The sequence below is a fragment of the Drosophila pseudoobscura genome, chromosome X (assembly GCF_009870125.1).
Source record: "Drosophila pseudoobscura strain MV-25-SWS-2005 chromosome X, UCI_Dpse_MV25, whole genome shotgun sequence".
Taxonomy (NCBI): Eukaryota; Metazoa; Arthropoda; class Insecta; order Diptera; family Drosophilidae; genus Drosophila; species Drosophila pseudoobscura.
In genome coordinates this window covers 57,717,362-57,730,535 of record NC_046683.1, presented here as the reverse complement: position 1 = coordinate 57,730,535, position 13,174 = coordinate 57,717,362, and the positions used below count along the sequence as shown (strand labels likewise).

The 13,174-nt window shown below is 45.5% G+C and overlaps 2 protein-coding genes and 2 long non-coding RNA genes across 6 annotated transcripts; 1 reads left to right on the top strand and 3 right to left on the bottom strand.

Annotated features, from left to right (window-relative positions):
* Positions 1-67: 67 nt before the first annotated feature.
* On the top strand, positions 68-2,390 carry LOC117184720 (uncharacterized). 2 transcript variants are annotated; one of them, XR_004470152.1, is made up of 4 exons: positions 68-82; positions 145-327; positions 1,053-1,232; positions 1,824-2,390. It is a non-coding gene; the product is annotated as an uncharacterized lncRNA (long non-coding RNA). The 2 variants fall into 2 exon arrangements; XR_004470153.1 differs by lacking the exon at positions 68-82 and having other exon boundaries at positions 233-455.
* Positions 2,391-6,313: 3,923 nt separating this feature from the next.
* Positions 6,314-8,868, bottom strand: LOC26534264 (uncharacterized). Its single transcript, XR_001453272.2, has 2 exons — positions 8,747-8,868; positions 6,314-8,692 (listed from the first exon to the last, which is right to left on the bottom strand). It is a non-coding gene; the product is annotated as an uncharacterized lncRNA (long non-coding RNA).
* A 1,592-nt stretch (positions 8,869-10,460) lies between these two features.
* Positions 10,461-11,097, bottom strand: LOC26533319 (uncharacterized). The gene is made up of 2 exons (XM_015188151.2): positions 10,687-11,097; positions 10,461-10,617 (listed from the first exon to the last, which is right to left on the bottom strand). The coding sequence occupies exons 1-2, from the start codon at positions 11,030-11,032 to the stop codon at positions 10,559-10,561; spliced, it is 405 nt and encodes a 134-aa protein (XP_015043637.1). The 5' UTR covers positions 11,033-11,097; the 3' UTR covers positions 10,461-10,558.
* A 192-nt stretch (positions 11,098-11,289) lies between these two features.
* On the bottom strand, positions 11,290-13,072 carry LOC6899977 (uncharacterized). Of its 2 annotated transcripts, XM_015188150.2 has the most exons (4): positions 12,024-13,072; positions 11,822-11,961; positions 11,530-11,760; positions 11,290-11,474 (listed from the first exon to the last, which is right to left on the bottom strand). In XM_015188150.2, the coding sequence occupies exons 1-4, from the start codon at positions 12,050-12,052 to the stop codon at positions 11,341-11,343; spliced, it is 534 nt and encodes a 177-aa protein (XP_015043636.2). In that variant the 5' UTR covers positions 12,053-13,072; the 3' UTR covers positions 11,290-11,340. The 2 variants fall into 2 exon arrangements, with proteins under 2 accessions (XP_015043636.2, XP_015043635.1); XM_015188149.2 differs by lacking the exon at positions 11,530-11,760.
* Positions 13,073-13,174: the final 102 nt, after the last annotated feature.

Here is a 13,174-nt window from a genome sequence, read left to right as displayed (position 1 = left end):
ATGTCTGCCTTGCTTCGCTAAATTTTGGGGTGCAATTTTTAAAACTAATTTCCCGACGTTTCCCTGATCCACGGAAAATCAGGTTTATATCCGTGCTTCCTACCGGCAAATAGGTTTCTTTAAAGTCGCTTTTAACCCTCCAAGCCAAAGGCCCTGCTGGAAAAAGGATCCCATCCCAGGTACTACCAACGCCGACGTCGCGTAGCAATACGTTTCGCTGCTGCGAGCAAAACTATAAAAAGGTTGCTGCGCAGCTCGCTCGTTACAGTTATCTGGTGTGCGTTGCAGCGATACGTCATAGTGTTCGAAAATTAGGCAGCAGTAAAGGTGTGTGTGTGTGTATACCAAATTTTTTTCTTGAATCACCTGAATATACAAATTGAAAAAGTATAAAAATGGTTGCATACTACGACGAATGCGACGCCGCAGAAAATCCCAAAACATTAACAGATTGGGTGCGTAATTTTCGTTTAAAACGCGTCCAAATGCGTCGCAAATTAAGAGGTGCTGGCAGCGACCTGCGCGTGAACGCCATTTTGTCTACGGCTCTACTCCACGCCGAGCACGAACTGCGTAGAAAGCAGCAGGAAAGATTTAGTCGCTGGCTAGATATCCAAACCAAGTTTGTGCCACATGGTAAAACGCATTGTGGTAGTGACGCTGAAGCTGAAGCCAATGCCAAAATAGGGGCAGAAGCAGAAGAGTGCGAACGACGCGAAATCGAAAATAATTTGTGGAGGGGTGAGCTAAGTGGCCTCGACAATTTTATGCGCAGCCTTAGTAGCACCAGCCACAACGCCAGCAACAACGGAACCCGTAGCAGCAGCTACAGGAAAAACAACAACCAACACAACTGCGCTGCCATTGCCGTGAGCAGTTAGAAAGAGACAAATATAGTCGGCCATGTTTTGTGTGTATACATGAAATGGAAGAGGAGAACAGCACCATGTTCGAGATTCATCTGTCGAAATATTTTTTCCTCTGTCGCTTTAGATATATTTGTTCATTTGTTAAATTAGTTTTATTACGACAACCCAATTTCTCATTTGCAGTCGCAATCATGTGCAAGGCTGTTATAGATTGTAATGAAATAATGAAGGATTGGAAGAGTGTGAGAAGACGATGAGCAAACGGCCTTCAATTCATTGAAATGGTGTGAGTCATTGGCGCTGCTTCATGAAATCCATGCTGAACGCCACCAGAAAGAGGCTTTGGTTCAGGATTCACACTCGGTTTGTAAATCAGTATACTATTACCACCTATTTAAGTTATGTAGCTTCATACTTTCGAACGAAAATGAGAGGGGCGTGAACATCGCAGTATATCGCGAACATCTTCATAGGCGACATTTTTCCGAACAACATGAAAAAGACAAAGAAACTCACACACGCAATCGCGCTACATACACACGCACGCACACAAACGTTTCCTTTATTGTGTGCGTATACCTGTGAATTTTCTGTACACCATTTCTTTTGTCCGATTGTGGCTTTGAATAATGGCCAGCAACGTCATCTCTAAGAGTGAAAAGTCAACGTTAAAGCTGATTCATATTGAATCTGTGGCGAGAAAACAACAAAGTTAGACACAACGCGATGATACTGCGGTCACGTGAAACAACAACTTTAATTTATATATGTACATATAGTAAGCAAACAGAACTGATATTTGATAAATTATAAAATAAAACTATTGTATTACAAATCAATCAATTTTAAAATCAATCTTGCCTTTATTATTCACTCAAATTTGTCGATAAGCAAACCCCTTTCCTCTCTCCCGTTTGTCATAAACCTCTGTCTATAATCGATTTTGTTTTCCAGTTTCCTGCTCCTCGATACGTTAATGGCAACGATGAGGAGGAATGGAATACTTGAACAAGCAACCACAACGTCAACAGCCTGAAGCTGAAACCGAAACCCAAACGAAATGCCTTAAAATGGCTTATAAAGAAGTTACGTCGATCGACGATGGTTTGTTATTGAGTTACTGAGTGAGTCTTCACGTCTGTCCGTGTCTTCCCCAACCTCAACGCTTGGCAGCGAGTTCCGTAAACCAGCCGATGGCCGATTCTACACAGATCGCCGGAGCAGCGAGCAGCGAGCAGCAGCAGCAAACACCACCGAGTCTCCCCTGCATGACATGCCAATGCCACAGGCAGCTGACAAAGAACAATGGGGACAAGGCGGAATTGCGAGCGGCAGCAGCTCCAGCTCATCAGCTTACGTGTGATTGAAGCTCTCGTGCCCATGTCGGTGCTGAATTCACCAGCTACCACGACATTTCTACATAGAACGCTTCGCAGTTGCTGACCACACCACCCACCCATCCACACAGATACACGGTATTTGGTATATCAGCTGCGAACGAAAAATATTGCTTTTTGAACAGATTTACAGCGAAAAAGCACCAAGGAGTAACAATCATCCAGAAACTAAACTCTCACTGTCTTCGAACCCTACAAACCCGACGCATCGGAACTACGCCGCAATCTCTAAATTTCAGCCATCTAAAATACATCGCCGTCTTCGGATCTCGAGGGACAGGGACTTCAGTTGAATTCTCGCATGTAAGCCGTATGGGATTTTTCTTGTGATTAACACTTGAATTGCAGCCATCAGTATTAGCCAAGCGGTCGCCCATATTGACATTCTTAGTGTATGCTGTGGTACTCTGCACGCTCAGCCCGTCCTGTTTCACTTGGGGAGTTTGCGTAATCTCTTAGGAGTAGAGTGTGAATATCGTTGGATCTCTGCTCTTTGACCCAATGACTTTGCAGATAAGATTTGGACCCTAGCCTGTCGTACCCGATACTCTGTACTTTCCTAACCATTGGGCTATTGTAAGGCCGATTTTAATATTTGTAGCGATGCGTCACAGTCGAACTGTTCCTGTGAGTGTCTGGTGCCAGCAAAGTTTCTTCTCCATTCGCGCTCCAAATGTTGGACATCTTTGAGAGGAGAGCGGCTGCCAACCAGCTAAGAAATAGTATCTTTGTCATACACAACACACACACACACGCACACACGTAACTCAGTTTGTAGTCTGGGAACAAGCATCACTTTTCGTTTACTTTTGCAGCAATGTGGCGCAGTTGAGCGGTACCTGCGTGCATGTGCTGTGCATGGAGCGTGTGGGGACGAGGATGCTATAATTTGAATTGGTTTCTTGAATGTCACAAGTCTACGACCTCCGGCAGCAGCAGTCGATGGGATAAATAACAAAGCGTAACTGGTCTTTGAACGAAATTCGAACAAAATGCTTCTTTTGTTTCAAATTCTCTTTTAGCACATATGCATGTAGCTTTTATGAGCCAGATCCTACAGCTCAACCAACAACTAAAGGTAGCTGGGAAAACGGACCCCCTCTCCTTACGACACGGACATGATTCTACTTCCGCTTCTACGATTGGTATGGGCACCCATGTTCTCGGATATTTCGTTCTTCTTGTAGATTTGCATAGATACATAATCCTATACCGAATCATTCTGAAACTGAAGAATTCGTCGTATGGACGGACAGGAGTCGTTTCGCAATCGCTTATCCTATCCGATTTGGTGGAAGATCCAGACACAAGACTCCAGACATCAGAGACCAGACAGTTACAAAAGCTAAGACATTGCAATCGAAATCATTTCTTTCATATTTTGTAGAAATATGCCGCAGTTGAACAGTGCCTGCGCATATTGTGGTGTGGACTGTCCGAAAAAGGACTAGATGCAAGGAAATTTCGTTCAAGTCTGCGAGGGGTGGTCCGCCCAGCGTCCGCCCAATGTAAATCATTTGAAATGTGGAACAAAATCATTCTTTATTTTTGTAGAGTTGTGGTTGCAGTAGACCGTGCCTGCCCACGTCTACAACTACTCGTTCGTATTGTACAATCGAAAAAGCATAGCCTGGGAATTGCCATCGAAATCAAGAAGGAGCAATCGACAGCTTCAGACAGAGCCATATGTATACTGGCTGTATACTGGATTGTCAGTCACAGTCACAGTTACAGTCACGTTACACCCGTCACACAGCGTTGGGAGCCCAGGAGAATAAGCGTTTTTACTAAAGTTCCCCTCTCTTCTTTCCCACTGAAAAGCGCCTCATATTAATGTATTCATTACAGTGCTGATACCAATCAAAAAATCGCAATGGTCGTGGGATGATCCGATCCGATCACACAGTTAAACTTACACGTGCACTTTCGCCTGTTCTGATTACCTACCGTGTACATGTAGCAAAATTTCTTGAGGCAATGGGAATCAAATGCCAACTTGAAAGCAATAACACCAACACTTAATCGACCGCAATCCAACATCCATACAACACGTCGAATTTGCATTGACTCGAAGCTAAGCTCCCTATCGACTCGAACAGCAAGGTCAGGTCTCTCAATTCAAATAGAACCGTTTGCACCTGTTTTTCAGCTATTGAGAAGGTGAGGCAAGGATGGAGTGTTTTATAGAAGCAACTACGTTTTGGCTTGTTTGACTGGTCGGCTGCCTTGGCACATAGGACCCTCTACCCCTCTACAGAGTGAGAACTTTTAGCGGTCTTAAATTTCCTTTGCACTTCTTGCAGCGGTGTTTCACAGTTGATTGTTCCTGTGCGCATCGACTAGGTAGAAACGACACGAAACGAAACGAAAGGCAACTGCTTTGGAGTGGACAAGCTAGCGAGGGACCGGGACCGGTCAGTTTCCAGTTTCTTGGTCTACACGGCACTCCTAGCAAGTCTTGTGTCTGCGACTGTGCTGCTGCTAATCGTTAAAGGGAATCAAAAACGATGCATCAAGTCCATCCATTAAGGCTTGTCTCAAGCAAGCAAGCCAGCAAGCATACTATCGCCACAACGACAACTGCTTACATTTCACCTAATGCTAATGCTAAATGCACAAAACGAGCAGAATACATCGAGAGAACATCGAGTATAGCAGCAAAACGCAAACAAGCAAGCAAGCAAGCAGCAAGGCTGTCCTGTCTCGTGCGCCTACTTTAAAATTAGATGTAAACTTAACGTTTCTACATTACAGCCAAGTTGTCTGCCCAAAATGGGCCGCTTGTGTCTCTACCAAGGGTGCACCAAGGCGCTTCCTAGCCCACAACCTGTCGCCGACCGAATCAATCAACGCTCAGACGAGGCTAGACCAAGTTCAAGATTGCCGACTACCGCCTGCCGCTGTCCAAAGCACGGGCACGGGCCATGGCACGAGCACGAGCACGAGCACGGGCACGGGCGTCGAGAGCGAGCTGGAGACAGTCCTGCGAGCGATGTGCTAGCCTAAGCACGTAATGCAATTGGCACCGCACAGAGATGTGCGTTCGGTCCACGCTAAAGGGAAACAAATGCGTTTGGACCGAGAGCCGCTACACCGCACCATCACCAGCATTCGCTGAAGAAGTGAGCTGATGTGTTGTCGTTGTTACAGGGCTGCTGCCTGCAAGTACGCTACGGGCATCCTAGCGTCGTCGTCGCTAATTAATTGTCACTTTCAGCGTTGTATTTGAATAACATCCGGACAGATCAGCAGCTAACGACGCGTAGCCAGTCGTTTATCGCAAACGGGAACCAATTGCGATTAGTGTTCAAGCATCCGAAACGGAAGAAATGCAGCAGCCACAGTTCAGCCTGTCAGAGCTTGACGCAGATTTGCAGATCTCAGGAGAGATGAAACCGCTTTTCAACGGGTTGTCGCTTCATTTGTACTTTCCCTCCCGTAGGTAGTCCAGAATTAGAGGTACCCATATTCATCGCAAAAGGGAATCAAATGCGATTAGTGTTCGAAGACCGAGCTAGCTAGCCAATGACTACGCTACGCTCCGCCAGTTGAGCCCTTAACTCCTGGCCCTACGATCCAACATACCGCAAAAGGGAATCAAATGCGAGATGGTACTACAGTCGAGCTCCCCGTTGAGCTCCTGGTCAAATTCTTTACTTCTTCAGCACAGCGATCGTAAAGGGAATCCAATGCGATGTACAGCGACAGCGGCAGGCAGGGTCCCAAGGCCCTAAAGGTATAATAGCAGTTTTGTTGTTGGTGCATGTACGCTTTCCAGGAACGAACGACTATACACCCCACATTCCCACATCCACATAGGAGTCAGAAATAATGCCCTGCTAGGTCCAGATCCACGGCTGTGCTCTGGCCCACTCCACTTGTATTACCGCGCGCCTTCCTGCACACTCGTCACGTTGGTCTCAAAGGGAATCCAAGAGACACGCGCCCGCGGTACAGGCAACTTAAACACACTCTTCTTTTGTTTTAGTTTCCTTCCAAACTCTCATTACAGCTACTCGTAGGCGTATGTAGGCGATGTTAGCGCAGCTCCTAAAGACTCATAAAGAGCGAGACTCTTCTAGGCCCACGTCCAGGATCCAGACTGCATTTGTAATGCAGTTGTTAGAGCTATCAAATTATGTTCTCTTTAAATACCTTGCGTAGATAATGTTAATGTTTTGTTGCCTTTAAATTTGTTTTAAATTTCTTATGTAAGATGTTATGTTATACTGTGACATGTAAATTTAAAAGCCATGGCTGTAGCAGACTTCCCCTGAAGAGTGCAACCGGATATCCTTCCAAAGGCTTTTGGAGCGGTCCATGTCGCACCTAGACGTACCAGTTGTTGCCGCAGGGAACATTTGAATGGGAGGACCACGACTTTTATAGATCAATGGCAAGATCCATGGCAGTGAGGAGTGAGGAGTGGGAGCAGCAGCATACAGAGGACATACATTTTCAATCTTTTGATACCTTCGACCTTGTACTACCTTCGAGGCATTCCTTCATTGGCCTCTTTGAATCATCTAATCGCATCCTGTGTGGACTCAAGAGGCGCACTAAACGACTGGGAGTGCACGCTATTGATCATTTTCGCTACGAGAACCGGCTAAGAGATATCTCTGGGAGCCGAGCCTTCTGTTCAATTCGACATCGCCAGTGGCTTCTGCGATCGCTTTCTGGAGCAGCATATTGACTGGTCCAAGATCTGAGATGCAGGCCACATATCATTATCCTGAACACTTCCATCGACCTGCACCAATAACAATTCCGTACCAATTCGTTCCTCGTACCACTGGCTTGGGATAGCTTGTTGACTCTGCTTTAATGACATGATACTGATGACAACTTCAGACCGTTCTCCAACATTTGCCCCTTCTTCGCAACACTGCTGCAGTTGGACGCGGTGATCGCCAACGCCATCGCCATCGCCATTGCCATTACCATTACCACCGTTGGCGGTGGCATGTGGCATTCACTTATCGCTTCGCTACTGGTCGCTTAACTAATGTGATGTTGACGCTTAACTTTGCTCTGTGAGGACCCTTCGTGAGGAGAATTAGATTTTGTTCGTGGATTGCAAGTTTCATTTAATTCGGATTTGACTGCAGCGTGGGATTCAATATGCACAACGACGGCGTGGTGAGATTCCAAATCGACGGCGGCGAGGGATCCCGACTTACACATGACGGCGGCGATGGATGGATCCGAACGTCAAGACTGCGGCGTGGGATAACCATTTTGCTGCGTGGGATTTTGGCAAGGGCTCTATGCGCCAAGCGCTATGATCATGACTGCGGCGTGGGAACTGGAGGGAGGATTGAATTGACGGCGGCGTGGGATGTGGTTGCTGACGGCGGCGAGGGATGTGGCTTCTGACGGCGGCGAGGGAGCACTTGACTGCGGCGGGGGAGATCTTGACTGCGGCGTGGGAGCGCTGGACGGCGGCGAGGGATCCGCTCCACTTCGGCTTAGAAAATCATCGGTGGTATTCCAAAAATCTTGGCGCAGCGTTAACTTAGGCAATCACAATATAATTTATTCGATGGTTCAAAGCTGATATACTTGATGATGCCGTGATCACCGTCCCAAAAATATCCGCACCCCTGTCTAAGCCAAGCCCATTTATGGAAAATTCATCATTTCTACACACATACATTTTTATTTAACACTTCTGGAATACCGGAAAGCAACCAACATATTTTTACCGATGGTCCAATTAACTGATCGCCGCAACGCAATGGCAGCGAAATAAAATGTTTTTTGAAAAAATTTAAGTCCAAGCTTTATTCATTTGGGGGAGCCTATCATCGTCTATCATCCTCTTCGTTTAGTAAACCAGATTTGCATATGGACTAGAGGAATACGGCTTGCTGCCTGGCGCAAGTGGCAGTCTCGTCGAATTGCTGGATAATGCCGAGGCCAAAGAGCCATTGTGGTTGCTCGCCACAAGCGCTGGACTCGGACCCTGTGTTGACGATGAGTTGCCAACAAGTGTATTATTGTCCGCTAGAAAGATACCGGATGCTGATCCATCCCATAGAGATGACGTCGGCACTTGGCTTGGAAGCCCCTCTGGAGGATATAAAGGTATAGTTCCAGGTGCCGAGCTGAAGTAGGTCTGATTGGTGTACAGCCATGTTTGGTTGTGAACAGGAGACTGGGAGGGCTGTCTAAAACCAGGCTGGTCATTTTGTATTGGCCACGTTTGGTTGTGAGCAACAGGCACGGTAACGTTTCTTGGAGACGATACACTCGATGTATTATTCAATCTTCTGGCTTGGCCAAACCGTGTCTGATTCGACGCCACATGGTGCGTGTGTGCTGGCGTTAGGCGAGTGGTGTTCGCTCGTCGATGCACTTGACTGTGATGGATGACCCGGCCAGGAGCCACGCCTTGAAGTTGGACGTGGCAAAGTACCAAAGCTGCGTTAGAAGAGGATGTTAGAAGACAAAAAACGCAAACAAGTAGTTCCATACCAAAGGTCAATGCGATTTGATAAGAAGTTGGCATCTTCATATGTGTGCTCTGCTCGCTGTGAAAATCGGAGTCGAACTGACTCGTGCTGGAGCTTTCTAGGGGCCAGATCGGCTACAATGGGGTGTACCAACCCCAGGTTATCAGCTTGTGTACATAATGTGCGTATGAATTTATATTCACAACAAAATGTGCACAGCAAGACTGTTTCAGAGTCGATAGCTTCGATAGGTTCCGCTGGTAAGATCGACTTTAATGATTCTCCCCAACAGATCTGTACAAATTTCTAGAATCCTTAGATGGAATCATAGGATACGTATGTCTCCTTGGCATATAGGGACGGAGTGAGAGGAGGATCCCACTTGTCAATCAGCATGGCACATGGTGATTCCCCAAGGACGTCGTTTTAGGAGGGTCGAATCGTATCCTATTTATTACCCATTGTTTTTCTACATTTTATTTGAGGACATGCTTACATTTGAATATATGTATATAGCGGGAAAATACCGCCATATCGGCATATGACTGCGGATAAGGGTATTTCAACGATTTCCAGATCGGGCTACAAATATAGGAGAAACCCATTTAGGTATGACTAGGATAATATCCTTCCGTTCGTCATAAAAAGGTGTGGCACGCCCTGAACAGACAAGAAATGGCGGAGGAAAGTAAGTATGTATGTATGAGTGGGCAAAATATCCTTGATCCTTGACAAGGAATCCTTTGGGGGTGTTCCCCCGATCACGAAAAGACATTCCACAGCCCGATCGGCTGCCGTGCAGAAGAAACCAGTATTTTATTAATATGCAAATCCCAATCTTCGGAAGGCAATATCTCAGCTAAACCGGGCCAGATCGGCGAAGGACCTACCTTCCCAGGATGGTGGGGATCCATCCTGTCGATTGGCATCAAAATCTCGACCTCGAAAACGAGGCCGATTTTTGGCAAATTCAATGATGTAACCATCATGATTTTTGGCGAAAATCGTGAGGACACGGATGTCTGATGCCAATCGGTTGGCAGGACTCTCCCGATCACAAAAAGGCATGCCACGCCCCGATCGGACCATAAATAGCCGAGATATAGCCAAAGAAAAAATGCTAATTAAATCCGACGTCAAACGACGAAAACGAGGAAATTTCAGACCGAGGTACCAGGCCAACAGAAAATGCTAGGAAGCAACTGAGCTTTTGTTTGCCCCCAAAAGTATGCAGCAAAAAATGTATGTTGCAAAAGTTACCTTCTGCTGATTTCTGTTCGCCTGGTACCCCGGTCTGAAATTTCCTCGAATTCTACCATTTTAGTCACCAGTCGAGGGTTGTTGTTGTACAACAATTGACACAAATTGACAACAACAACAAAATAAAATACAAACTAAGTGGTGTTTTGTTGTTTTCTCCGTTAACTGTGGGCCGATCTGGGCGGGCCACGTCTCCTCGTAATCGGGAGAATGTCCCGGATTCCTTGAGCCCAGATTGACTTCAAGGATCATAAGGATACTTTTTTTAGACGCTATTTTCGAATAGATCGCTTTATTTATTCACTTTTTCTCGTCCCATCTGGGAGTGTCACGCCTCCTTGGGATCGGGGGAACGCCCTTGATGCAGTCCTTGTCAAGGATCAAGGATATTTTCACCGGTTATACATACACACATATGTACATTCCTTCGATATTTCTCATCCGCATGCCAATTCGATCTGGCCAAAAACACGTAATTAAGAGTTCTAATTATTTTTTAAATTTTATATGTAATTTTAATTTATTTTATTTATCTAATACGCTAAGCTTTTGTGGCCCGTAAGCACTGTTGATGTCAGCCGCGTGTCATTTGAAAAAGACCCTCACAGCTTCCGCGTCTCACGATTTGAATATCTGCGGAATAATTGGGATGCGAGCACTGCGTAAACACATTCGAGTATGGGAAACATTTGACAAACTCACCGGCACCACAGAATCGAGCGCAGTTGAATTTCTGCTCATTTAAGTAGAGCTGCATGTTGCTGCCACAAATGGGATTGTACTCGGGAGTAGTGGGGCAACGGCCGAAGCAGTCGAGGAATTGTGGCGTCACAGGCGGAGGTGTGACGAAAGGTGTGATAGTGCCTGGTACCCGTACATTGTTGACCAGTACCCAGCTTGGCCCAGAGCCAGGAACAGAACCTGGTGTTGTCCCCGATGACTGCTGGCCCAACGGGCTTGGTGTTGTTTGAAAGATAAGCTGCCCAGCCCCCAAGTGAGTGGCACAGACTAGTAGTACGATTGTTTTGCGAATCCAAAAGCCGATCATCTTGAAAGTCCCGTAGGCTTTTAGCTCGTCCGCTGCTCTGGCGACACTGAAAACGTTTCCGTCCAACAAGCTGCATTTGGAATGACAACAATACGAGTTTACCAAACTGCCGTCTCTGGTAATTCCAGTTCTATGAGGCAATCGTCAATACCCCCGTCAGTCTACGCTTGTGTGGCGCAGGTCGGCGATAACCTAAGGCAGATCTACCACAATCCCCAATTCCCCGATGCGCTAGAGTGAGGTGAGGGAAAATCCAGTTCTAGTTTAGAGCGGCCTGGTGATTCATTCATTCTGGGCATATACAAAGCTTAGCCTATTACAATAATATTATACGGCACTGCTGTTATGCGCGGCCCTGGCATCGAGAAGGTCGGCGAGACGTACTGCATAGATTGCTCCAGTTTCCGATAGCTCGTCTGGATACCCAAAAGCCCAATGGAAGCTGCCAAGCAAAACAAGACAGTTAAAAGTTAATGTTGCTGTTCGGTTAAGCTTACAGTTGGAAGTGCGTGGCACTGCCGGCTCCCCCTTTTTCCCTTCCGAATCCTTGGCACATGGTTGTGCCACGTCATAGTCATAGTCCGGACTCACTGTTCTCTGCAGACATTTGCCCATGTGTGGACCCCGGCGGGAGCGTCCACAGCGGCATCTAGAGAGCAGGCTATTGTACATCTCCGGCGACACAAAGCGCGATTCGCCCTTATTGTCATGAACAAAAGGGCAGAGCTCTGCAAAACTATGCTCTTGTACTCTTGTCCGAAAAAGGACTAACTAATGCACCATAAGTACCTTGCAGCTTGAGTTGTCCCTTCAGCTGGGAGTCAATCTCATTCTGATGGTAGAACCTATTGGTGGCATTGTCGGAGATCTGATGCCACACCTCTGGATAGTTGCGTCGCGACTTGTGCTCCATGCGCACCTGCTCCTTGCTTGAGTGTTTATTCAATGATTAGCTTATGGGAAATACAATCTTTGTTATACTCGTACTCACAGTTTCCCAATTACTTTAGCTGGATCCATCTGGCTTTCTCTCAAGGTCCCCAAGACACTAACTAGGTTGTTCGATGGCAAATTATTTGTTTACTATAGCAACGAGATGTCGTCACGAAAACAAGAAGAAGAACGATAACGATAGGTAACATATATGAATGTTGTATATAATCAATATTCTCATTTATTTAAATCGCATTACTTAATAAATTTTAGTAGAAATATGCATTTACATTTTTAAATACTTGTAGCTAATGTTCGCGCGCAGCTATACGTGTTGTATATCTGTTGGGACACACAGTTGGGCGAAGGTTCGTTAGTCGTGTGTCTCTGTGTGTGTGTTGCTCCCCTTCCCCTTTCCCTTGCCCTTGCCCTTGCCGTTTCCCTTTTCTCCCCTTTTATACAAACTCGAAATTGTTCACTTTCAGTGCCTAGCTATTTGTTTTAGTACTGATTCGTATGCTTTGATTTCTGTTTGCTTAACCGCCGTAGTAGCTCTTATTTCAAAGTATATTAAGTTAGAAAACTATTACGTTCGAATTTATAATTATTGTTTATAATGGGCTAAATAGGCAAATACAAATACAAATACAGACTTGAAGGCGTTCGAATTCCATGAACATTCCATATACTCGCATGTATTATGTTGCATGGTATTGTATTGTATTGTATTGTACGGTATGGTATGGGCGTATATTCGTTATTAAAATTATGTAAATTTGATTGATATTTTGTTGTTGTTGTTGTTTTTGTTGTTGCTATCCTTAAGGAGTATATTGCTGCATTACAATTTTTAGGCTAAAGCAGAAAGTGGCATTGGTGTTACATATACATATACATACACGCATTATATATATACTTATGGCTAAAGATTGGAATTGGATACTTTTATAAGTTACGTTCGTGAAATACAAAAGCGCCAGAGTATAAAATTTGAGAAAGATGAATGGAAGATAAGCGTAGCAGGACTACTGTATAGGTATGTAGGACTATTGTATATGTAGATAGGCCATACGCCTGGCTAATAAATGTTTATATTGTATGTACAATTAACGGCTCGATTGAAGGCCGCAAAGACAGACCGACATCCGAAATCCGACATCCGACATCAACACTCGTTCTCACTCAGACAAGCTAAAACTAAAACTATAA